At 37.8% G+C, this 24,852-nt stretch overlaps 2 protein-coding genes across 2 annotated transcripts; both read left to right on the top strand.

The window, feature by feature from the left end:
* The first annotated feature begins 4,007 nt into the window (after positions 1-4,007).
* LOC140138318 (uncharacterized) lies at positions 4,008-7,059 on the top strand. Its single transcript, XM_072160230.1, has 3 exons — positions 4,008-4,086; positions 4,755-5,566; positions 5,770-7,059. Exons 1-3 carry the CDS (start codon positions 4,008-4,010, stop codon positions 7,057-7,059), a joined length of 2,181 nt encoding a protein of 726 aa, XP_072016331.1.
* A 9,016-nt stretch (positions 7,060-16,075) lies between these two features.
* LOC140145903 (organic cation transporter protein-like) lies at positions 16,076-24,802 on the top strand. The gene is made up of 4 exons (XM_072167621.1): positions 16,076-16,136; positions 19,167-19,275; positions 21,565-21,768; positions 24,718-24,802. The coding sequence occupies exons 1-4, from the start codon at positions 16,100-16,102 to the stop codon at positions 24,800-24,802; spliced, it is 435 nt and encodes a 144-aa protein (XP_072023722.1). The 5' UTR covers positions 16,076-16,099.
* The last annotated feature ends 50 nt before the right edge of the window (positions 24,803-24,852 follow it).

Genomic DNA, 24,852 nt, shown 5'->3' with positions numbered 1-24,852 from the left:
TGTAAGTGAAAAATGCCAGGGGAGGAGGAGCAGGCGGATGCGGTAATGGAGCTTTTTGGCAATTATGTTTAAGCGTATCTTTATAACTATATATGGCATTGGGCTGGTTTAATGTATACAATTCCTGTCGTTTATTCTCATTCTTAGTCAGTTAAATATTATTTTTGATAACTGTAAACTATATTTAAAGCAAAAATTAGGTTACAGTAATAAAAACTCCCCTTTTTCTAAAATAAACGAAACTTGTTTACAACTACACGTCTTTTGTTCGCGTACTGCTAGCGCGTGCGAGTATTCCGCACTGCGTCTACGCATACAACGCGATACATACGCGCACCTCTATGAGCGTGTTATGCGTTATCAACACTCATGATGACGCGGGGTCGTCTACAGCCTGATAGACGACACCCAAAATCATGCGATTGTCCAATCAGATTATGTGTAGATGAAATAGACCACTCCCACTGACTAAGAATCCATTTTCAGTTATTACCACTGCCACGGTTGTGAATAATTTCAGTGTGACGAGAGGTAAATTCTTTTCAGTAGATTTTCAGTGTGATTAGCTCTAGGTTAAGGGATGGGGTATGAACGTTTGACAGTATTTATTGTGGGACAATAGAGCACATCAGACATATCGAATTGCATTCTGAATACGAAGAATGTCCTTCTGATATCAAATAATTTTGATTTTTTGAAATTCGCAATGTAATACACATTTTATGGCAAATGATTAAAAATTTATATTTTTGATATTTAACAGTACTCGAAGTAAACTTTATAAATCTGATGATTTATACTTAAAAGTGTATGTAGGTGGGATGAAAAACCGACGATCAATTGAAAGTTTTGACTTTTCGTATTGAAGATATGGATTTTTTCCCAAACACCCAACAAAAATTAGGTCTTTTGGGAAAAAAATCCATATCTTCAATATGAAAGGTCAAAATATTCAATTGATCGTCGGCCTTTCCTCCCAGCTACACACACTTTAAGAATATATCATTAGATTTATAAATTACTTCGAGAATTTCAAAAAATGAAAAATATTTGATATCAGAAAGACATTCTTCGTATTCAGAATGCAATTCGATATGTCTGATGTGCTCTCATGTCCCACAAAAAATACTGTCGAAACGCTCGAAACGCTCATTCCAGATCCCTTAATCTTTTCAGTAAATTTTCAGTGTTACTGAGCTACCTGAGACATACTTTGTTCGTTCTACTTACCATATTCTATATTTAATATGCATTATTCTCATTTGCATAGCTGCATAACAAAGGATTTTGTTTCTGTGTGAATTTTCACACTGAAATTGTTTGCAGTATGTTTTCAATAGGAATAGAGTGTGATTTTCATTGTCAAGATTTCATTATTTACAGCATCAGAAAGCATTTAAATATCGGGTAATGTATATAAAGCGTATAAAACATTGTAAGAACATTGTAAAAAACATGTTTGAAATCTTGCTGCAAAAATCTTCTAACATAATTGTGTTTAATTTAACAATGGAATGTAAACATAACAAGAGAAAAGGGAAAATTAATATACCTATTGCGTTACATTATAGCGTATAATTTTAAACCAATGTTGATGTTCTCAAACTGATTTTCTCTGCACCTACTTTTTGCTGTTTTAGCTACCCATCAGTATATACCAATATGTTACAAGAATAAACACCCCAAAAGTACCCAAATTTGCCATGATTGGGCGTTTTAAGCCTCTTTTTCCCCAAATGCGCCCAATTGAGCGCATAGGTGATAGGTCTCACACACTCATCGATAAACCAATATCGCTGAACGGTGGAACATACCGGTATATATTTTCAACCATGGAGTTATTAGTTTCACAAATATCACCCTATGTATTTCTTCACAACAAATTCTGTAATATTTCTCCTATAAAATTATAATGTGTTTATAGCAGTACAACGCAAACTAAATAAATGACACATTAATGTACATTAAGGTCACGACAGTTAAGGCTATGCGGTTAGGTCTACAATCTTCGAGGACAGCTTTATTTGAATAATGTGATAAGAAATGTATTGTTTGATGGTAACATAAGGATAATGAAGTCACCCTTGTAAATCCCATAAACCATTGCGATTAAACCCTACATACGTCCCGTCGATGCGCAAATCGTTACGTATGGAGGGTTTAATCGCAAAGCCTTATGGAATATACCGAAAAGGTGAATTTAAGAACATGCATACCATCAGCGAACAACTGAAGACGCACAACTAGCCGTGTCTGGAGGACAGCTTTATTTGAATAATGTGATAAGAAATGTATTGTTTGATGGTAACATAAGGATAATGAAGTCACCCTTGTAAATCCCATAAACCATTGCGATTAAACCCTACATACGTCCCGTCGATGCGCAAATCGTTACTGCGCATTGCGTTAACGTGACGTATGGAGGGTTTAATCGCAAAGCCTTATGGGATATACCGAAAAGGTGAATTTAAGAACATGCATACATACAATCAGCGAACAACTGAAGACGAACAACTAACCGTGTCGGGAGAAGAGCATTTTGGACAACTTTTGTATAATGACTTGCAAATATATATTGGTCTATTGGAATAAAAATGGCTCTGTGGTAAAAGTGGAATAACGCAATAGCAAAACACAATGCATTTTGATGAAATACTTGACCATATTGGTACATTTGGGCGATATCATTGGCGGGTTTACTTTGCAATATGCTTAATAGCAACTCTCAGAACATCGCAAAATTTATCGCACGTTTTTCTCGCAGGATATTCCGAACACTGGTGCTATGCTCCCGAAGTGGAAACATTTAACTGTACAGAGTGGTCTTTGACAGAGGATCAATGTATCGATGCCAAAAAATCGATATCGATCCCTCTGGCAGATTTAACTCGTATGAGTCTTGTATACGGTATAATTTGACTGGTGTAAGTTTAGATTATTGGTATCCAGGATGGGAGACATCAGATTTTACAAATGAGACTATAGAGTGTGACACAGGATGGGTGTATGATACGAGTCAGTTCGAAACAACCATAATTTCTGAGGTAGGTTATCAAAGGATATAATTATGATATTGAAGAGTTTCGTTACATTCCATCATTCCTTTTCTTTCTTCTTTTCTTTTCTGCTCTTTTTGGTGGATCATGCACACCCTATATCAACACGATTAAATCTAAAACACTAAAATCTTTTAAAATGATTTTTATTTGCTAATGTACAATTTTCACGAAAATTAGAGCAACTTTAATTTTTGACCCCTATGCAAACTGGAAATTGACCCTTGACCTGTTGCGGCACATACATTCTGATCCAAAGGTCGTATTGAGAAAAGTTACATATTTGCGATCCTTGGGCCTAGACAAATAATCTGATATACTTATAAGTGATATTTGAATACTTTAAATTTTTAACCCCTGGGGTCATTTTGGGGTCATAATTTCAAAATGCTCAAGGGTGCCAGGGTGGCACTGGCCAAATTCTGAGATATAGAAAACAAAATAAAACATTGTGCGGACGCTACATTCAAGTTTTTAGCTTAAGCACTAGATCCACATGTGTAAAACAAATAAGGCTATACATACTTTTTATATAAGGCTATACATACTTTTTATATGAGGTTGTGCGCTGATCTGTTGCAGCACACCTCTCCTGAATCTGTCTGGCTATACTACAGATGTAAGGAAACTATACTTCTGTATTTGTTACCAAGTGTCAAGTATTGTTCATGGAAACTCCTGGACAATTTTGGTCGAATCTCAATGTGATTTTGCTGTGTTTTTGTGGATTTTTATGTAACTTGGATCCTCTTTTCTGAATATGGCAAGCACAGTAGCAGGCCTACACCACAGAGCTAGATCAATCAATACATCATTGATTGCATTTATTGGGACTTGGCTGGTATTGGTAACACTATATTGGTATTCACCAGCAGTAAGTACTATTGATCAAATTGATTGTGATATACAACTTCAACTATACAGCACTATGTGTTTTACCAGAACCCAACTATGCCTGAAGATATATGGGCAAATATCACCTCTCTTGGGTTACGAGCAAAACCCCCTACTAGAAGGGGTAGAAGAGGAGGTAAACGACACCCCAGACTGTTACAATATACTCAAGAACTGACTATGGAATCACAGGACTGTAGAACTATCCCTTGTATAGTATCTACAAATAAACCTAGTCAAAATGGAAGCATTATAAATAAAGCTACTGTGAAACGCAATCTCATATACCCCCATATAAACAGAGAACCACTTTTTGATGTTCGATTATGGAATTCAAGGTCAATTCGAAACAAAACAACATCTCTCAATGCATATGTAATTCAACATGACATTGATGCAGTTTTCCTTGTTGAGACTTGGTTAGCTGTTGATGATCCGGTGGTAATTGGTGAACTAAAACCTGATGGATACACCTTTTTCAATGTTCCCCGGGGTACAAGCAATCACGGCGGTATTGGTGCCCTTTTTAAATCACAACTTGGTTTGAGGCTCCAGACATCAAAAATGAACACTGTCACTTTTGAGCATGCCAACTTTCTTGATCCCAACAACGGAGTTCATTACGTTGTCATTTATCGCCCATACCCATCACAAAGAACAAGTATACAGTATCTGGTTTTCTTGAAGAGTTTGAGGAGTTTTTACATGAAGTCACCTTATTTCCAGGTAAACTAGTTATCCTTGGTGATTTTAATTTTCACTTAGATCTACCTGATAAACCTGATGTCTTACGTTTTACTTCAGTTCTATCTGCTTTTGGGCTACAACAGCATGTTAAGGAGGCTACCCATATATCAGGCCGCTTACTAGATCCTATAATGACTCGTGATGACGAGGACTTAGTGAGACTGTGTGACGTAGGCCTCTATCTTGGCTCAGACCACAAGATAGTTAGATGTATCCTACAACAACATAAGCCTCCACCCATCAGAGTTACCTGCGAATTGCGTGACTATCGCAAAATTGATATGTTAGCATTTCAAGCTGATCTTGAACATCAATTGACTACCACCATGATAACACCTCCTGATTCAGACGTGAACGACTTCCTTGAACACTTCGCGCATTCTTCTGAAGTTGTGTTAGATAAACATGCCCCACAAAGTACCAGGTCTCGGACTATTCGTCCACGACCCCGGTGGTATAATGATGACATTAGAGAAGTAAAGCGTGAACAAAGAAGGCTGGAAAGAAAATGGAGGAAGACTCGTCTGCAAGTTGACAGGGATGCCTACATGATACAACATGAGAAGCTTGTGAAGATGATTGAGAAATCAAAAGAGACGTATTACAAGGACTCACTTTGCAACTCAAATACAAAGGACACTTTTAAGACTCTAGGCGTTCTGTTAAATAAGACTGGTAAAATACTGCCCACTTTTGATACACCAGATAAGCTGTGTAACAAATTTGCAGAGTACTTTATTGACAAGGTTGCTAAAATAAGATGTAGCATTGATGATGATCCTGTAAATTCTGGGCCAAATGCTGAAATGAACGTTACTATTGTGGTTGACAGAGAACTTACTTCATTTAAAGAACTAAATGATACTGAGGTCAGTGAAATAATCGTGGGTTGTGCTAATAAGACCTGTCTGCTTGATTGTATGCCAACTTGGCTGGTAAAAGAAAACATTGATATTGTTGTACCGTATATCAAGAACATTGTAAATAAGTCTCTCGAATTAAGAAAACTACTCTTGATTGGAATGACCTTCACAATTACAGGCCAGTTTCCAATATAAGTTTTATTGGAAAGATAATCGAGAAGGCAGTGATCACCCAGTTTAATGAGCACATTGAACAGAACGATCTTGATGAAATCTTCCAGTCTGCGTACAAGCACAAACATAGTACCGAGACTGCTCTGCTCAAAGTAAAAGATGATATCGCACGTGCCCTGGATGATAACCAAGCTGCCTTCTTGATTCTGTTAGATTTGTCTGCTGCCTTTGATACCATTGATCATGACATTCTGTTTCATAGGTTTGAACATCACTTTGGTATCAAAGGCACAGCTCTTCAATGGTTTAGGTCGTATATGACTGATCGTACATTTCAAGTTAATGTAAGTGGGTCGATGTCGGATGTGTTTGGACTGTGTTATGGTGTCCCACAAGGATCAATTATTGGTCCTAGGGCATTTACAGCTTATTCCCAATATGTTGCTACCATCATTCGGCATTACGGTATAATGTATCACATATACGCTGATGATGTTCAATTATACCTTGTTTTCAACCCCAAAGTTCCTGGTGATGCTGCATGTGCTCTGTTTAAACTGTCATCTTGTGTCAGAGAGATTCATTCTTGGATGACACTAAATAAGCTCAAACTGAACAATTCAAAAACCGAATTCTTCATTGCAGCATCACCACATAACTTAACTCGTCTGTCTGGCACTACGTTGTGCATTGGAGCCACTGAGATTGTTCCATCTTCATCCATCAGGAACCTAGGTGTCTCCTTTGACACTTCATTGACCATGTCATCTCATGTAACTGCTCTTTGCAAGTCTCTGAATTTTATTTTGTGGAACATATCACGTATACGTCGTTACATTGACCAAAATACCTGTAGCTGTGCAATGAGAGCCCTTATCTTGTCCAAATTGGACTACGCCAATGCACTGCTCGCTGGATGCAAGGCTGGAGACATCACACGCCTTCAACGTCTGCAAAACAAAGCAGCTCGCATAATTTTCCAACTCCCTCGTCGCCACTCAGCTTCAATCTTATTAGACACACTTCACTGGTTGCCCGTTAACAAACGCATCATTTTCAAAGTTCTCCTGTATGTTTTCAAGACTGTTCACAACCTGGCTCCTGACTATCTCACAAATAGCATCACAATTCACAAACCATTAAGACAAGGTCTCCGCTCAGCTCTGGATGTTAACCGTCTCGCGACTCCGAAATACAACAGGAGGTTCAGCGATGGCGCTTTCAGTGTTTGTGGTCCCAAATGGTGGAATGACCTTCCTATAACCATCCGCTCATCTCCCACTGTTAGTGCCTTTAAAGCCAGTTTAAAAACCTATCTGTATTAAGTTGTTTTCATTTCATATGTTTCCCTTTTTCTGCATTGCTGTGGTCAGTATAGCTTCTGTTTATTAATTTTTGTTGCATGTAAAGCGCATTGCTCATTTTTGGAAATGCGCTATATTAAGCGTCGTTTGTATGTATGTATGTATGTATGTATGTATGTATGTATATGTTTACAATTTGGAAAACATTTTTCGACTTATTTTAAAGAATATTAGGGGGGGGGGGCTTATAAGCTGTGGACACTATATTTTGGGAAGCACCGAAATACGCCGTTTTAAACTCCGTATAAACGCACGGTCCACGTAGAATGTATGGAACATCGCAATCTCTCTAATATCTTTATATTTTAGTTTGATTTAGTGTGCAATAAACGTGGCCTTCCCGACTTAGCACAGTCCATGCTGTATTTGGGTTCAGTGATTGGATCTGCCGTTTGTGGCGGGCTTTCTGATCGGTGAGTTGTTGACATGTAATTATATACAGGGTGTATCAAAATTGTCGGGACCACAATTTGGAAAATATAAAGAAAATACCGCAAGCCTTTTATATGCGGCAGTATCACCCCTTATTTGCAAAAGTATAAAAAAGTCCCAAAACATCACAAATCAGATAAAGGTTTTTACACTGATTTGGTCAAAACAGGTCCAAATTTTGGAAAAAATCGCCCCTGAAAAAAAAAGCCTTTTTCATTATCAGTACCCCCTCGTTTTTGAAAACGAGCAAAATCCTTCTGATAAGAAATCGCGAAAATCCACATTTTATGGCAAATGATTAAATAATTGATATTTTTGAAATTTAACAGTCCTCGAAGTAATTTGTATACATCTTATGACATGTACTTAAAGTGTATGTAGCTGGGATGAAATGCCGTACATCATATGAAAATGTTTCGTATTATAGATATAGATTTCCACATAACACCAACAAAATTTAGGTCTTTTTTGGAAAAAAAATGTATATCTTCAATATGAAAAGTCAAAAATTTCAATTGATGGAAGGCTTTTCATCCCAGCTACATACACTTTAAATACATATCATTAGATTGATAAAGTGTACTTCGAGGACTGGTAAATTTCACAAAAATATATTTTTTAATCATTTGCCATAAAATGTATTACATCGGGGACGGTTTAATATCAGAAATACAAAAATATCCAATTTTAATAATTTGCCATAAAATTTGTATTATACCCCGAATCAGAGGATGATTTAAGGAAGCCCCATCATGCACTGCAAACGTGTTATCACTAGAGTTTCAACTGCCACTTTACTTTTAAAATCCCATTGAATTCTGTGCAAAAGATGTTGTTTAAGAATTGTGTGTGTGTCCCCAGCAAACACAAAAACGTTTTAAAAACGTTTTCAATAAGTTATATTTTGGCTTTTGGTTTAGGTAAAAACGTTTTAATAACATTAAAATGTCGGGTTATATAAAGGTCATGATAACGTTGTAAAACGTTTTGTATGAAAACACACTACAACAATATTTTTTTAATGTTTTCAAAAAATGTTATTTTAAACTATTATTGCAAACATTTTTGCCAAATATTTTGTCAATACTTAAATAACATTATGTTAAAATATTTGAACCCAGCAAACACAGAAATGTTCTTAAAATGTATTTTTCAAAACCTTTTAATAACATTTAAATGTCGGGTTATATAAAGGTCATGAAAACGTTTTTAAAACGTTATTGCAAATATTTTGGGCAAACATTTTTTGCAAAATATTTTTTCAACCCCAAAATAACATTTTGTTTAGAATATTTTGTATCAAGTTTTTAAGAATGTTTTTGGAATGTTATTAAAACGTTTTTATACCCTTTATAATTATAACCCGACATTTAAACGTTTTCTGTAAAACATTTTTGTTTGCTGAGCAGTAGATTATCAAAAATGTTTTTTAAGGTTATGAAAACGTTTTATACTCTTAATATACCCTTTATATAACCCGACATTTAAACGTTTTCTGACCTTTTATAACCTTTTGCGAATGATGTCGAAAACGTTTTGTGTTTGCTGGGTCATTATTACTTGGTCGATTTCAGAATAAAAGTGATGTATGCATAAAGGATAATTCACACCTTCTGTAGGTAACATAAAATGTGAAATCGACTAGCATTTTGAATGCGTTTTTATTGTAAATATATAAGTCCAAATTCAAATTTAACCATGCCCGTCAATGCAATGTGCGAGCAGTGGTGTCATGTTCACTCACACAGCTGTGCTAACCGCAAGTCAACACAGTGGCGTTGTGGGAAGTGCTTTTAAGCACATTTAAAAATCATCCTCTGATCCCGAATTTCAAAAGTAAAAAAAAATTCGATATTAGAAGGACATTCCTTGTATTCCAAATGCAATTCTATATGTCTGATGTCCTCTCAGGTCACACAAATACTATGCAAACGTTGCTATCCGAGGCCTTTAAGGCATTTGGTATCCTAATGTTGTATATTCCTTGCTTCCTTGTCAGGTATGGGAGGTACAGGATACTTGCCACAATGTTACTATTGTCAACGATGTCAGGGTTTTTCCTAGCCATATGTAACAGTTTTACCATGTATGTCATCGTACGTGTAATAGCAGGTGCAACTTGGCAGGGTACTTTTCTTGTATTATTCACATTGAGTAAGTATTCCCATCTGATGAGGGACGCAGCGCATGATCTTCAGCTATGAGCCTCCATCTCTTAAGGGGACTCAATCTTTTGTGCTTAATTATAGAGGGCCAGGAGATTCACTCTATCATTAAAAAATTATTTGAAGAAGTCAAAGAGCCCTAGGAATAAAAACTGTAGTGTAATTCACGCCAGATACAATTTCTTTATACGACAAAAATTAATTTTTGTAATCGGTCAAAAAACAAACGTTTTATATCAATTTTAAATTTAGCCTGAATCCGTAAATATGGTACCTCTCGCCCTTTTTAGGTCAAGGCTATTTTTACCATTATGCAGCGAACCATTGTTGAAGCTATTTCACATACATGTACAAAACATTCTAGAGAAAGAATGAGGACATATAGTGTTGAAATATCTTTTGTTGATTTCGAATGATAATGTCACGAAGTCGTAAATTTTAAGGTCAAATTCCTAAAACCAAAACAAAACATTGCGACGCAGATAATTCCCGACTTACGCAATTTCATCATCACATCAGTGTCTTTATTATTTGTTTGAAACCTTTCCCAAACGTTCGTGCTATTTATGCATAAAACGGCTAATCTATCTTTACAAAACGCGTCTTTTTTTAGTAAACAAAAGGCTAAAGATGGCATTATGAGATTGATCTTTTATCATTACACTCATCCGCTCAACTGCCACGGTGGCCGAGCGGTAAAGAGCTAGACGCGTAATCGAAGGAAGTTTAGAATCGCTGGTTCGAGTCCCAACGAAGCCTGTGGAAACTTTTTTTCTTCAAAATTCATGATCGCATTCCGAAATGAGTCACTTGTCGGTAAATCATGTATCGTATCCTTAATGAGCTGTTACCACGAAATGAGCATAAAGTCGCGAGTTGGTAGTTTCGAGACATCTTGGCTGCCGAGTTGAAGTTCTTTGTTTGATTCGCACCCGTACAAGCCAGCAGCGCGTACTTCGTAAATTACCTATTGTGCCCCATTAACAAAGGACATACAGACATACTATTGGCTTGAACAGGTGCGTGTGAAACAAAGAACAGCAACGCAGCAGCCTAGCCCATCTTGAAACTTCCACCTTGCGACTTTGCTCTTATTTCGTGGTAGCATGTCACATTTAATAGAACCAAAAATAGCCAAAAACATTTCCGAATTTGGCCCACCCTCCAGATTTTACTTAGCCTCCTTCCCCCACCAACTAACCACCGGGAAAAATTATGGTGCCACCGTTGCACGAATAATTCCAAGGGCACATGGAAGTTTCAGTTTTCAAGTCTACGTTTGGGCAAACCATTGTTAGCTTTTGTTTGATTTGTTCGGATTTTGACAACCCTGGATAACCCAAGAAAGCCTCTATTGAAGCTTATTTCCATTGGGTCCATTTGAACACCGGGACGGATTGGGAACAGTCAGAGGTTAACACCCTACTCTTTTCAAAACTGGTTGCGAAATACATGTACAGGTATGGCTCTCTGCACACGGGACCGACGGCTTAACGTCCCCTCCGAAGGACGGAATATTTTCATGATTCAATTACCCAATTCTAAATGAACCATGGGGAGAGCGGAAGTCTGAATTTAATCTACAGAAGTTGCCAATTAATTTCAGACTTTTTTTCCCAAGTCAATATCCCAGCAAATCGCCACCGCCGGGAATTGAACCCTGGACCTCATGCACTAAAGGCAAGTACCCTAACCATTGCGCCACGCTCTCCCGAATTAGCAATTTTCATTTTCAAGTTAAACCCTTCAGTAAAAAGTTATACGGATACAGGGGTGCGTTTCACTAACATTTCCGACATCGCGACCCCGGATCGCGACACGTGTTTAACCATAGATTTCAATTTAAAATCTATGGTTTAACTGAAATTCGACCGTAAGTTATTACGGCGTAACGAACTTCCAATAAGAATATTGTTGATACGTAATATGGATTTGTACCAGGAATACATCTGAAAGTTACGACGTGTAAAAAGATATTCTAACTTTACGACGGACTACCTACGCTACGATGTGCTAATAGTGTGCTAGTAATAGTATTGTTTGTTTTGTTTACAGTGAACGAGCTTGTTGGCCCTACACGTCGAGCATCTGTCGCATTTTTAATTGACATTTGGCAAGTTGTAGGATTCATATTTCTGGCTGTAGCTTCGTCACAAATTCGTCAATGGAGGATGTTGATGTTTACACTTGCAGGGCCAGCAGTGGTTTGTTTATGTCTCCAGCTGTAAGTATCTTCATCATCATCATCATCATCATCATCATCATCATCATCATCATCATCATCATCATCATCATCATCATCATCATCATCATCATCATCATCATCATCATCATCATCATCATCATCATCAACAACATATTCTTCTTGTTATACTTTTTCCTTTTATTTTTTCTTCTTCATCATCTTCTTCTTCGTCGTCATGTTCTTCGTCATTCTATTTCTTTATATTCAGATTCTACGTCTTCATTCTCCTTCGTTCTTCTTATTCTGCTTCTGGATCTGGATCTGGTTCAATATTCTCAACGCTCTTAAAGAGCCAAGCGAGAAGAAGCGTGATGTGCGCTAGGGTATTTAGTCCTTTTGTTGCTAGCTTAGATGTGCTATGGTTGCTGATTTGAATTACTTGTTATCTTGGATGGTTACTATGCTTTGTGGTAGATTATTCCAGTCTTTTATTGTCTGCGGAAAGAATGAGAACTTGTGACAGTCCTTGTTGGATGTCTTTAGCTTGTAGGATTCGCTGTGATTGTGTCTGGAGAGGCGTGTGACCGGTTGTAAGAACTTTCCTGCCGGTATGGCAGTCTGACCGTGGTGAATTTTATGAAACATGGACAGTCGGGCTGCTTTGCGTCTGTTTTCCAGTGTATCCCATTGAAGGGCATTCAACATTGCTGTAACGCTGCTTGTGCGTCGGAAATCGTTGCAGACGAATCTTACCGCTCTTCTTTGGATCTTTTCTAGCTGGTCTTTCAAATCTTGGGTGTGTGGATCCCAGATGGTAGATGAGTATTCCAAGTGGGGTCGTACTAAAGTCTGGTAAGCCGTAGCTTTCAGGTCCTTTGGACATGAATATAGGTTACGCCTGATAAATCCCAGGGCCCTATTGGCCTTAGCCACTTTAGATTGGATATGAGATCAGATGTTATTTCGACACCAAGATATGAGTGAGATGATGTGTTTTGTACGATTTTGTTTCCTAATGTGTATTGATGTTGTTAGGGAGTTTTTGCATGTGTGAGCCTTAGAACAAAACACTTGTCGGCATTGAAGCTCATTTGCCACATATCCTGCCACGTGGACAATGTGTTCAGATCTTCTCTGCTTTTCATCTACATGCTGATTTCATTAAATTTCTAAATTTCAATTAACATTATAATATCACCTTGTTTTATTTTGTATTTCAGTCTCGTTACAGAGTCACCGCGTTGGTTGATATCAAAAGGACGGTTGACAGAGGCATACAAAATTATTCTAGACATGGCGAGAATTAACAAGAAAGAACTGCCTAAAGAATACTTTGAAGAAATAGAACTCCCAGAAAAAGCGGTATTTTGTTTAAAGAACTAGCTTTTGTTTAAAGAACTAGCTTTTCTATTTTCTTTAATCTTTAGAATCATAATGTTAAAGCCATGTTGTAACATTTCCATAAAAATAGATTGGTATTTCTTTTCCATAAAATGTTTGCTTTTAGTGTCAGATATGACACCTTTAAATTTGGAGCCAGATAACTGAGGTAAAGCACAGAAAAGTGGAATTTACTACCAGCGCAGATGTTGCCAATGCGTGTCACTCCGTCGGTTATGCTACGGCACGGGCCTTTGATGTGTGTGTACCATCCCGCAAAAACCCTAACCCTAACCCTAACCCTAACCCTAACCCCAACCCTAACCCTAACCCTAAACCCTAACCCTAACCCTAACCCTAACCCTAACCCTAACCCTAACCATAAGACCCTAACCCTAAGACCCTAACCCTGGCAATAATGAACCTTGCCTCGGACTATGCGGTTAGTGATATATTGCGGCCCATTATGGTTGCAGAAACAAATTAAGCATCCCGCACGCCATGTACGTACTGTGTTGTGAACATCGTGTACGCGTTCGACTAATATTTCCATCGTAATAATAAAACGACGGTTCCTGCGTTTTATTCAAAATCTCGAATTTTGACAAAACTACAGCACCTAAAGTTTTGATTTTTGCAGGGCATGTTAGTTTGATAAAGTACATTACAATCGTGTAAAAAACAGAATATTGACAAATATTGACAAATATATACAATATGGCTTTTCTGAATGAATTTTAAAATTATTGACGACTGTTAAATAGTTCTCTCAGAAAGAGATTAAATAACATAAATAAAATGGTTTATTAAAAGCTTGTCAAATTTTTCAAAGGTCACAAACAGTGTGTAAAAATTCCGCCAAAAAGCAACTAGTCTGCAGGACAGGCTGCTCCTAAAAGTACCTGTCCGGCCTGAAAGTAAGGTCCATACATTTTTGTGTAACTTCGGTTTTAATACTCTCTTATAACAGCGTGGTCAAATTGACCTCGTAATATGCACCTTACCTGTTAATTGTGGTCCAATTTAACCGTAAAATGGTCAAAAATTTGCCACAATTTAAAGTTAAGGTGTATGTGAGACTACTTACGGGGTCAATTTGACCACGCTGTTGTAGAGAGTATCGATGCTCAGGCGCTGTGTTATGCCCCTGTCAGGCTTTCCTGCCGCTTGGCGATGCGGCAAGCAGCATGACGTATCAGACAATAACAAGCCTTGATTCTGTCGGGGTGTCTGCAATGTGCGTGCGTCACGCCGCTCAGCGGCAAGCGGCGTATGAAGTCGGCACAGTGTCTAGTTATCAGTGGACAAATATTTCAAGGTGGTTAAATTGAGCAATTGCCCAGCTGACCCGCTATACCATAATTACCTTTCGGGATGTGCAATAATTTTAATGCTGAAATGGACAGAAATAAGGAAAATATTGTGGCCTAAAAAGGCCAAACGGAAGATAACACTGGTCAATTTTGTCCTGGTATTTTGGCGGTCAGTACGCCACTACCGGTAGTGGCAATATTTCAAGGCGTCCCTCGGACGGGCTGGTTAGGAAAATAGCCCGTCTGAAGACAAAATAGCCCGTCTCGGACGTGCAGACGGGCTCTATTTACACAATGGTCACAAACATTCATTATTCTAAATTCTAAAGGCATAATGAAAATGACACAAGAACCGTACCCAATATTTTCACTGAAGTTTCTGATCCACAGTTTGGCCAATATTATTTTTGAAACAAAGCAAATATGCAAATAACATTATCATAATCATGCAAACTGCATGGAGTGACGAAAACAAGAATAATATTGATTAAACATAAACTTCTTGTGAATAATATTATGATTTCTTTCAGAATCAGGAGGACACGGTGCCTAAACCACAAGCATCAGTTGCTGATATATTATGCAACAGCAAGTTGAGAACAAAGACATTTAATCTTATGTGGACCTGGTAAGAAGCTAAACAGTTTATTCGTCCGGATGAGCAAATCACTGAATGGGCCTTTAAAAGGCCCATTCAGTGATTTGCTCATCCGGACGATCATAATCATCAAAATTCAGATTTTGGTACCTTTGTCATTGTCATAGATGTGCTAGAAAAAAATCCAAGGGCCCTCTGGACCCTTGCCTTTGCAAAGGGTCCTCACCAATTTTCAAGGGTCCGACCCGGGACCTTTGTCTTTGAAATGTCAAGAGAGAAAATTAGCTACAGCGATCACGGTATGTAGATTGTAGAAAATTGAAAACCCAGGTTGAAAACTTGATAGGAAACTAAAATGAAAGTGTACTCAGGAGCTGGACGCATTATGTGAACCAGATTTTCTTGTGGAACAACAAAACTAGGATTTTTTTCTCTCTGCTTGGTTCTATTTTTACGGATCACGTGGACCTGTACCGTAGGAAATTTGCGGGTCTGCGCCTACTTTCACGGGTATTTGACGCAAGGACGCGCCTTATTTCGAACGCTGATAATTAGTATAGCATGCCCCGATCAGTCCCATATGGTTGAAAGTGTCATAGAAATGAGAAAATTTTGAATTCTCATAGTTTTGAAAGAATTCTCATTTTAAATTTCCACTAGTGTGTTAAAAGTCAGTGAAACACACTTGTAAGGAAATGTATGCGTAGCGACACAACACGTTAAAATATCAGTATATATTTTGTTCTTCATTTATAGGTGCGCGGTTAGCCTCACTTATTTTCTGTTAACCCTAAACACAGACGACATAGGACGTAACATTTACCTGTCCTTCTTCTTGTCTGGGCTTGTTGAACTACCTGCTTACGTTTACGTGTGGCTTGCAATAGATCGGTTTGGTAGAAAACCCAATTTATGCGGATCACTTGTCATGGCTGGTGTAGCTTGCGTCGTAACAATATTTGTTCGTAAGTAAAGGAACTGACGGCGAGATCTATACGCCAGTCTTAGGGTTCGTTAGTCCAAAACAAAAGGTTTGCTGTTCCGAAAAATACAAAGGGTTCGCTAGTCCGAAACTCAGTTAGGGTTAGGGTCAGAGCTAGGGGTCAGTCAGGGTTAGGGTCAGGGTTAGGGTAGCAGCAAACTTTCAGACTAGTGACCCTTGGGAATAGCGGCTCTTAAGACAAGTGGATGTAGTTTGGAAATAATGTACTAAGGCACCTTGTCCTATCTGAGCGGCCCGATAAAGACGAGAGCTACCCCGGGTTTTACCCACTTAATCTCACTAAAAATGCAAATTTAAGATTTGACCCCAGATGACCTGACCCCTGTATGATGTTCCATAACGTTCCCGGGTCATGAGATTTGTTGTCACTGAGTTTGAGCCCATACCTCTTGCAGATATCCAGAAAATGAAATTATAAGATTTGACCCCAAGTAACCTTTGACCTAACCCCTGCAATGTGTTCCAAAATGTTCCCCAGATCATTAAGTTTGTTGTCACCAAGTTTGAGCCCTGTACCCCTTACATATGTCCAGGAAATGCATTTCTAAAATTTGACCTCTACATGACCTTTGACCTGACCCCTGCAAAATGTTTCCCTGGTCATGAGATTTGTTGTCACCGAGTTTGAGCCCCATACCCCTTACAGATGTCCAGATAATGCAATTGTAAGATTTTACCCCTTATGACCTTTGACCCCAATTCTGTATGCAAGTTATAGGCGTGTGGTATAGCCGATGCATATATGCAAATGACATCATTGTACTATATAATATGTGGCAGAAGAAGCATTTTGAAGATATTTGGTTAAATACCGGAAATGCCCCTTTAATGAACTTTGACCCCAATTCTGTTTAGACACTATGGGTACTGGATATAGCCAATACATATGTGCAAGTTACATAATTGTAGGGTGTAACATGTAGGAGTAGAAGCATTTTGAAATTATTGCCAGAAAGAAGAAGAAGAAGAAGCAGAAGAAAGATCGGATAGCAAAACAGTACCTAGCTCGGGGGTTGTAAACCCCCCAGCTAAACCCCCCAGCTAGGTAAAGAAGAATTGACATCAGATAACCTTTGACTTGACCCCTGCAAAGTGTTCCAAAATATTCCCCAAATTATTAAGTTTGTTGTCACCAAGTTTGAGTCCGGTACACCTTACAGGTGTCCAGGAAATGCATTTCAAAAATTTGACCTCTGCATGACCTTTGACCTGACCCCTGCAAAATGTTCCCCTGGTCATGAGATTTGTTGTCATCGAGTTTAGAGCCCCATAAACCTTACAGAAGTCCAGATAATGCAATTGTAAGATTTTACCCCCTTAATGACCTTTGACCCCAATTCTGTGTGCAAGGTATGGGCACTGGGTAAAGCCGATGCACATGTGTAAGTGACGTCATTGTGCTATGTAATATGTGGCAGAAGGAGCATTTTGAAGATATTTGGTTATATACCGAAAATGCCCCTTTAATGACCATTGATCCCAATTCTGTTTGCACCATATGGGCACTGGATATAGGCGATACATAATGTGCAAGTTACGTAATTGAAGGGTGTAACATGTAGGAGGAGAAGCATTTTGAAATTACCTAGTTTTTGTTTCCAGAAGAAGAAGAAAGCAGAATCGGATAGCATTAGAATACCTAGCTGGGGGGTGTAAACCCCCCAGCTAGGTAAAGAAAGATCGGATAGCAAAACAGTACCTAGCTCGGGGGGTTGTAAATCCCCCAGCTAGGTAAAGAAAGATCGGATAGCAAAACAGTACCTAGCTCGGGGGGTTGACCCCCCCCCCAGCTAGGTAAATAAATGAACTCAACGCGGTTTGATTACTCTCAGGCGGTCAGGACACGCGACACGTGACGTACGAGACTGGCTAAAGGCTCATCCCATTCAAATTAGACGGTTAGCAGTTACAAATTGAAAAACAACACACTTACAGTTGGGTACTTTGTCGCACCTCAACTGTTTTACAATAACATAATTTTGCTTTGACACCACATAACACAGACTTTGGATTATTGTTTTTGAGGATTTCATGTGTTTAATCCAATGGCGACATAAAAAATGGCGATATAGCATCCGTCGCCACCTGTTAGTCTGACAAGCCATCAATAGCGCCCTCTTGAATATTTTGAAGATGTTCGGAAGATGGCGCTCAAGTAATGTCCGGTAGGCCACCCGCGGTAGGCTTATCTGGAACTTTCGATATTACAGAAGCACATAACGACTCTGTTTTCCATAATTATTCATATGCCACAAAAGCGACAATGTTCCACTTGAACGTGGGTTTGAGCACTATAGTTCGCTAGCTCAAGTGCACAATAATATAGGCCTACATGTAAATTGTTGACCCCACTCGTATAATGAGACTCATGCCAAAAATTTGTTAAACTAAAAGTTACCAAATACAAAGGTGACGAAATGTTACAAATGTAATATGTGTCAATAATTCTATTTTAATTATATAAAATCAGGAGAAAAAGACAACAGCAACAAGAAAATGGGTGGGTCCACGTCTTCCTTGTTTATATTCTAATCAATCATATGGTCCCGGCATGTGGTATAGGCTATACCGTACGTATTATTGTTGTCGTGGTCAACATGGTCAAAAGACTAAAAGTAATCGGATATTCGGATTTAAAATTTACATGCGCGTCTAGCTTCGTGAAACTCGGTCATATATTGCTAGAGGACACCAGTGATATCGAATTGACATATTGGATATATCAATGTATTATGGACCGCAATTGTTTAATCGATTCTATACCAAAAGTGGTATGAATTTTCAGGACGGCGGGTAGAATATCATTAACCATAATGATAAGATCTGTATTTGTCCATAAAGCGAAATAAATACACACCGAAGAAAATATAAGCCCTTATAACTCAGCCCCATACGTCACAGATATGTCAAACTATACTTTTCCTGAATCCTTAAGATTAGAGGAATTATAAATTGGTGTATTTATTTTTATTTCTGATTTTTGCACTTTTAGCGCCCGGTACAGCCAGAACATCCGTTGCAATGTTAGGAAAATTCGCTACGACCATCGCATTTGCAATAGTGTATATTTTCACTGTTGAACAGTATCCAACCTCAGTACGGTAACTATGTTTTTTCCTTTCTTCATCTAAAAATATTGCTTTTCTCCTTTTTAACTGCACTGTAACGATGCCGTCATCAGTTTGGTTTTTTCCAGCCAGATATTAAAGATAAAATAGGACAGTTTAATTGAATCTCTAATTTCTTTACTTCAGTAGAGAAATTAGCTAGGCCCTACATGTATTTGAATGGGGTTTCAACTTCAAAAGGGGTATGGAAAATAGCATGAACAGAGACCAGGAACCTTTATATCCTGGGGTGAAAAGCACTACGGAATCTAGCGACACAGTCTAGTTCTTGTTTTAGGAGAGGAGAACAGCTCTGAAAAAGCAATGACAAGCTCTGACATACCAAATAAATCATAACAGCCCTCCGTCAGATCATATCCCTGGTCAGATAAAGTCTCATGCATATAAGTACCAATGTACAATGTAGTTGTTCCCAAACCCAAAATCGTAATCATGGTTATCTGATGTTGATACCCCGGGGTTGATACTAATACATACCTTTAATTTTGCCCGAGGCATCGAGGATGTGTCATGCAGACTTTCGGACTCTAACGTTCTCTATACTTACTTTTTGCCGTTTTTGCAACTTATCAGTATACCAATTTCACAAAAGCACCCCCAATAAAGCTCCCAAATGTGCCCAATTTGGGTGCTTTCAAAAGCACTTTCCCATTGTTCTCTACTGAAACCCCACCCATCGATATACCAAAATCGCTGAAAAGGTACACCCAAACCGTGTCACATCCCCGTACACCTTCAATCAGGAAGAAATCCTCCCGGTGTTGGAGCTGTCAACATACAGGGTGTCCCAGAAAAAATTACCGGGCGAATAAATTTGAATGTAAGTCGAGAAATAGACATCAGAATCAAAAAATCTAAACGTCAGCGTGTAGCCCATCTTATTTTACATATAATATGTCAATTTTAGTGGAATCGGTTGACCGATTACGAAGAAATGAGCGATTACATAACGTACATGCGTCAATTCACTTCATTCCAAGTTTGAAAGAAAGATCATTCAACACAATGCGCACTAGTGGTTAACTGTCAATGTGCTTCATATTTTGTTCTGTGATTTTTTTGTTCTTTTTAAACAATCTGTTTCTTGCAAAACATTTAATTAGGTTTTGTTTAAATTTGAAAACCTGCACGATATTAGAAATGCAAGCTTGCATGCAAGATGATGCTCGGTACTTGTAAATATCTTTTTTCGTTAAAGTTGTTATAAATGTTGCCAAACGAATTATTGCATAAAGAAATCCAGCTGCCTTAATAATTTCTCACACATTAATGTTTTTGGAATATTTCCAATAAATTGTAATGCAAAGCTTAAATGTTTTAAAACTTCAACATTAATGTTGCATGGTATCAAAAATCACGCGTAAAGCTGTAAGCCCTTGATCATTGTTATTCTTGGCACATGTTCTTTGGAAAGTTAAAATATAACATTTTTGCACAACCTAAAGAATTAAAGTTGGAAAGCTTCCAATTGCAGATATCAAAGTTTTCTTGGACAAACTGTTATTCATCTTCAGTGAAAGCATGAATAACATAACACCGATAATGTGGACTAAATTTAATGAGATACACAAAATTTAGGAAGCGGTGAGTATGAACAAAGCGCCTGTCGATCAAACTTGGAATGAACTGCATTGATGCGTGCATTATGTAATCGTTAATTTCTTCGTAACAAATCCACCGAATCAAATAAAATTTTCGAATGTGATGCACAATGAAATAGTCTATGCGCTACATTTTAACTTTTTTGATTCTGATATCTATTTCTCGACTTACGTTCAATTTAATTCATTCGGTAATTTTTTCTGGGACACCCTGTATGTGTGTCTTCTTGTTAAGATATCCATGGCAGCGAGACTGTGTCCCGTCTGAAGTTGAGAGTAACGACATGTTGGATTTCGTAGTGGCAGATTCAACTCACGCGCGCTAATCCTGCGGGGTGTATACACACGCTTATAAAGGCGATTTGTCCGTACGCTTGCGACGCAACCGCGTAAACGCACTGATTCGAGTCTGCCACTACAAATTCCAACATTACTCTCAACTTCAGACGAGACACAGTATAACAGCGTCCAGAGGGTGATTATAGAGTTTCCACCGATCAGTATTAAAGAATACACGGGTTTCCATGTTCTGACTATTATTGTTATCCTGAATAGGGTAGGCGTAATAATGGAAAAAGTAGATAAGTCTTATCTACTATTTCCATGACGTAATGCTCAAAACGATATATTGCATTATTAAAATTTTCATTTCAACTTTCAGAAATGTAGCACTGGGATTTTGCGCAACTTTCGGACGTATCGGGAGCATCGTGGCTCCACTAGTGCTCCTAATGGGTGATTATTACGCGGCGCTTCCCTACTTTGTTTGCGGAATATGTTCTACATCTAGTGGAATTATGGCGTTATTTCTATCAGAAACGATGGGGACGCAGTTACCAGAAAATATTGATGACGATGAAAATGAGTTAGTATCAAGAATATTTAACATTAATATGATTAAGGATGCAGGAGGGATCACATTTGGTGAATTTTGTTTATTATTAGAGAGATTGCGGAGAGGCGTTCACTGCAAACGCCATACGGGTTACGGATTTCTGCATTTTGCGGTAGAACGTCATAGTCCCGTTCACATCCAAACTAGTCTCCTACACAGCCAGTTTGTGTCGGTCCTAACGCTCGTCGTTCCTAGTATGTTCGTGATAGCCGCATAGAGTCTGAACCAAGACTACGTGTAAACGCAATTGCAATCATGATGGCGCTATGCTGAGACAAATAATCTAAAGGTAATAGGAAGCACCCATTGATTCACCTTGGGTGCATCGAACCAGAGAAGATTATCTTCTTTCATCGAACTACTTTCCTCGGTATTGATATGCAAATACGACTGGCTGTATCTATAATGCTCTAAGCATTCAGTCCAGATTAGCGATATTTGAGTTTTGCGGGCTATTGGAAAATGAGTACAGGCCTATGTTCACACGTGTATGCTATTTGCCTAAATAATCTAAACAGAGTTTGGTGTTGGATGCCTAGGAAGTCTTGGTGTATATTATTCGAATAACAAGAAACAAACTCCATTATCATATAAATAATACCCTGTTTACTTTCTAAAGCAAAATGAAAATAGATAATCTAATATGCTTAGTTCCATTACTACCCAGCAAACACAAATATATTACAGAAAACGTTAAATGTCGGGTTAAAGGTTATGTGAGGGTCAAGGGCATTAAAAGTTTTAATAACATTCAAAAAACCCTTTGTTCTAAACTTGCTGATAAACGTCCTAACACAATAGACACTTGTAGACCAAATGATATTTGACTATAGCATTTCGAATTTTGGCTTAAAATGTTGTTGTATTATTTTTTCAGTATAACACGAGTTTTCATGATTTTTATATAAACATACATCGATATGTTATCAAAACGTTTTAACTAAAACCAAACACACATGCATTATTATATCATGTTTTAAAAACATTTTGGAGTTTGCTGAATAGTATCCATAAGCAAAACACTTTGACAGTTGTTTAATGTACAACGAAAAAGCAAGGCGAAAAATAGCGTTGCACGAACTTCTGTTCCCCGTCCCAAACAGACAATTATACCGCATTTATGCCGTAACACGACACAATCTTGCCTAAAACGCCTCTTCGCAAGCTGATTTTTGGACGGCATTTTCCACACACAAATGAATAGGCAATCTGCCCGTTCGAATTCGCGTCGAAAAAAATCGAAATTTTTTCACTTCTTCTTGTCTATACGAGATCAAATTTTAACCCCAAAATGGATTTTATTACATGTCGGACTCTACTTGTTCTATTAGGATACTTTGATTCGTTTCATAACATGATAAACATAAAATTTTTCTGCATTTTATAATGCGTTTTTTTGTCATTTTGGAACGTCATTTTTTGCTACCAACCGCAACGTAATCGCCTTACGGTAATTCCACGATTGACCAATTCACAATAGATTTCACTCTCTAGAGGGCATAATAACCGACTAATTTCGACTATTATAGCTTGCTGTTCGCGTTCCCGTGTCACGTTTCACGTAAATTTCGCAATCTCTCTATTATTATCATTTATTATTATCTTTAAACCGGTGACGAATCGTGCTTATAAGTATATACAGGGTGTATCAAAATGATTGGCACCGGGCTATGTGACATTTTCAAAAATATATCAAAAATATAAAATTAATAATTAATATACTTTGTGTAGTATAAATTGAAAGGGGCATATATTAACTTATTGATCTAATAATCTGAAGATAATAGGTTGATGCATCTGAGAGCTATTGTCATTTAAACGAAGATCGACGTAATCATGGTTTTACTTACCACATGCTTACACAACACAAGATGAATAGGTTCCCTGCTTGAACTATTTATTGTATACATGCTCTTCAATATTTCACCTCAATCTACATAACATAACATTGCTTTACACATGCTTTTAGAAAGATAGATCCTGAAGTCCATGCCTTACGACTCTGTCAGTGTGAGGTGAAGCCATATCTTGAATGAACTTCTGGGATGGATCCATTCTGTAACTGCCCATATCCTTGCTCTTGGAAACTGTCTTCTAAATCTTCTCCCCACTTCTCCATAGCTTCGTATCAACCAGTAGTTAATAATGCACGCTGAAATGTTAAATACTGTGCAGGCATACCAATAACTTTTACCAGGTCTAACCTAACATACACTGTCTACAGCCTATAGCCATTCTGCCACACCATCTACTTAGTAATCTCAAACATCTACTACAATTTAAATTACCGCCCTAGAGGGTGTTGATACAAAAACTTCTTTCACCACCCCACCAAAATTATTCAAGTCAATAATATTACTCTCAACCAATAAATATGAACATTTATATATATTATGAATGTATAAATAGGCAAGGAAAAAATTAAACATTTCCATGATTTTCAACATATCATTCTCACAAGGTATTTGAAGTAAAATAGAGCTTCGAAAATGGTGCGTTACTGATCCAGCGTTACGATGAAAAGTGTAAAAACACCTACTTTCCTTTAGATTCATTTAACTTCTGAACAGAATGTGCTATCTTTATGATCTAAAATTTCTAGGGAAGATAAAACTACTATAATTTCAAAAATTTAAACAATGTACCCCAAACTGGTACAAAAATAGCACAAAAAAAAATCGGCAAAAATGAGAAGTCGTCGGTACCAATCATTTTGATACACCCTGTAGGACATATCGTTGAAAGTAAAACAAACACAAGGAACAAGACTAGAAGTCTGTAGAACTTCGTACTTTAATAAAGCTGTTTGTTTAATATTTCCGAGTTCCGACTGATTTTGCTTGATCGCATGACATATATTTTCTATTTGCTTAAATACATAATTTAATAATAATATAACTATGTTTCTACCAATTACAGGGACAACGAGAAAGATTTGGATTCAGGTCAAGTAAACAATGATGATGAGACCAATACAACTGACGTTGAAAGTGAAAGCAACTGATTACCGTAACGGTATCGGCCGTCGACAAAGTGGTGAAAACCCCGGGTGAA

Source organism: Amphiura filiformis, chromosome 2, assembly GCF_039555335.1.
Source record: "Amphiura filiformis chromosome 2, Afil_fr2py, whole genome shotgun sequence".
Lineage (NCBI taxonomy): Eukaryota > Metazoa > Echinodermata > Ophiuroidea > Amphilepidida > Amphiuridae > Amphiura > Amphiura filiformis.
This window is presented reverse-complemented; position numbering and strand designations above follow the sequence as displayed.

What these genes read in the sequence shown, in the direction of transcription:
- LOC140138318 (XM_072160230.1), top strand. Translation starts at nt 4,008, where the DNA reads ATGCCTGAAGATATATGGGCAAATATCACCTCTCTTGGGTTACGAGCA. An exon ending in TAGAAGGGGTAGAAGAGGAG is followed by an intron (nt 4,087 to 4,754) that starts GTAAACGACACC and finishes GTTTTACTTCAG; the next exon opens with TTCTATCTGCTTTTGGGCTA. An exon ending in AAGAACTAAATGATACTGAG is followed by an intron (nt 5,567 to 5,769) that starts GTCAGTGAAATA and finishes TTTATTGGAAAG; the next exon opens with ATAATCGAGAAGGCAGTGAT.
- LOC140145903 (XM_072167621.1), top strand. Translation starts at nt 16,100, where the DNA reads ATGGCTGGTGTAGCTTGCGTCGTAACAATATTTGTTC. An exon ending in CGTCGTAACAATATTTGTTC is followed by an intron (nt 16,137 to 19,166) that starts GTAAGTAAAGGA and finishes TTGCACTTTTAG; the next exon opens with CGCCCGGTACAGCCAGAACA. An exon ending in ATTGATGACGATGAAAATGA is followed by an intron (nt 21,769 to 24,717) that starts GTTAGTATCAAG and finishes TACCAATTACAG; the next exon opens with GGACAACGAGAAAGATTTGG.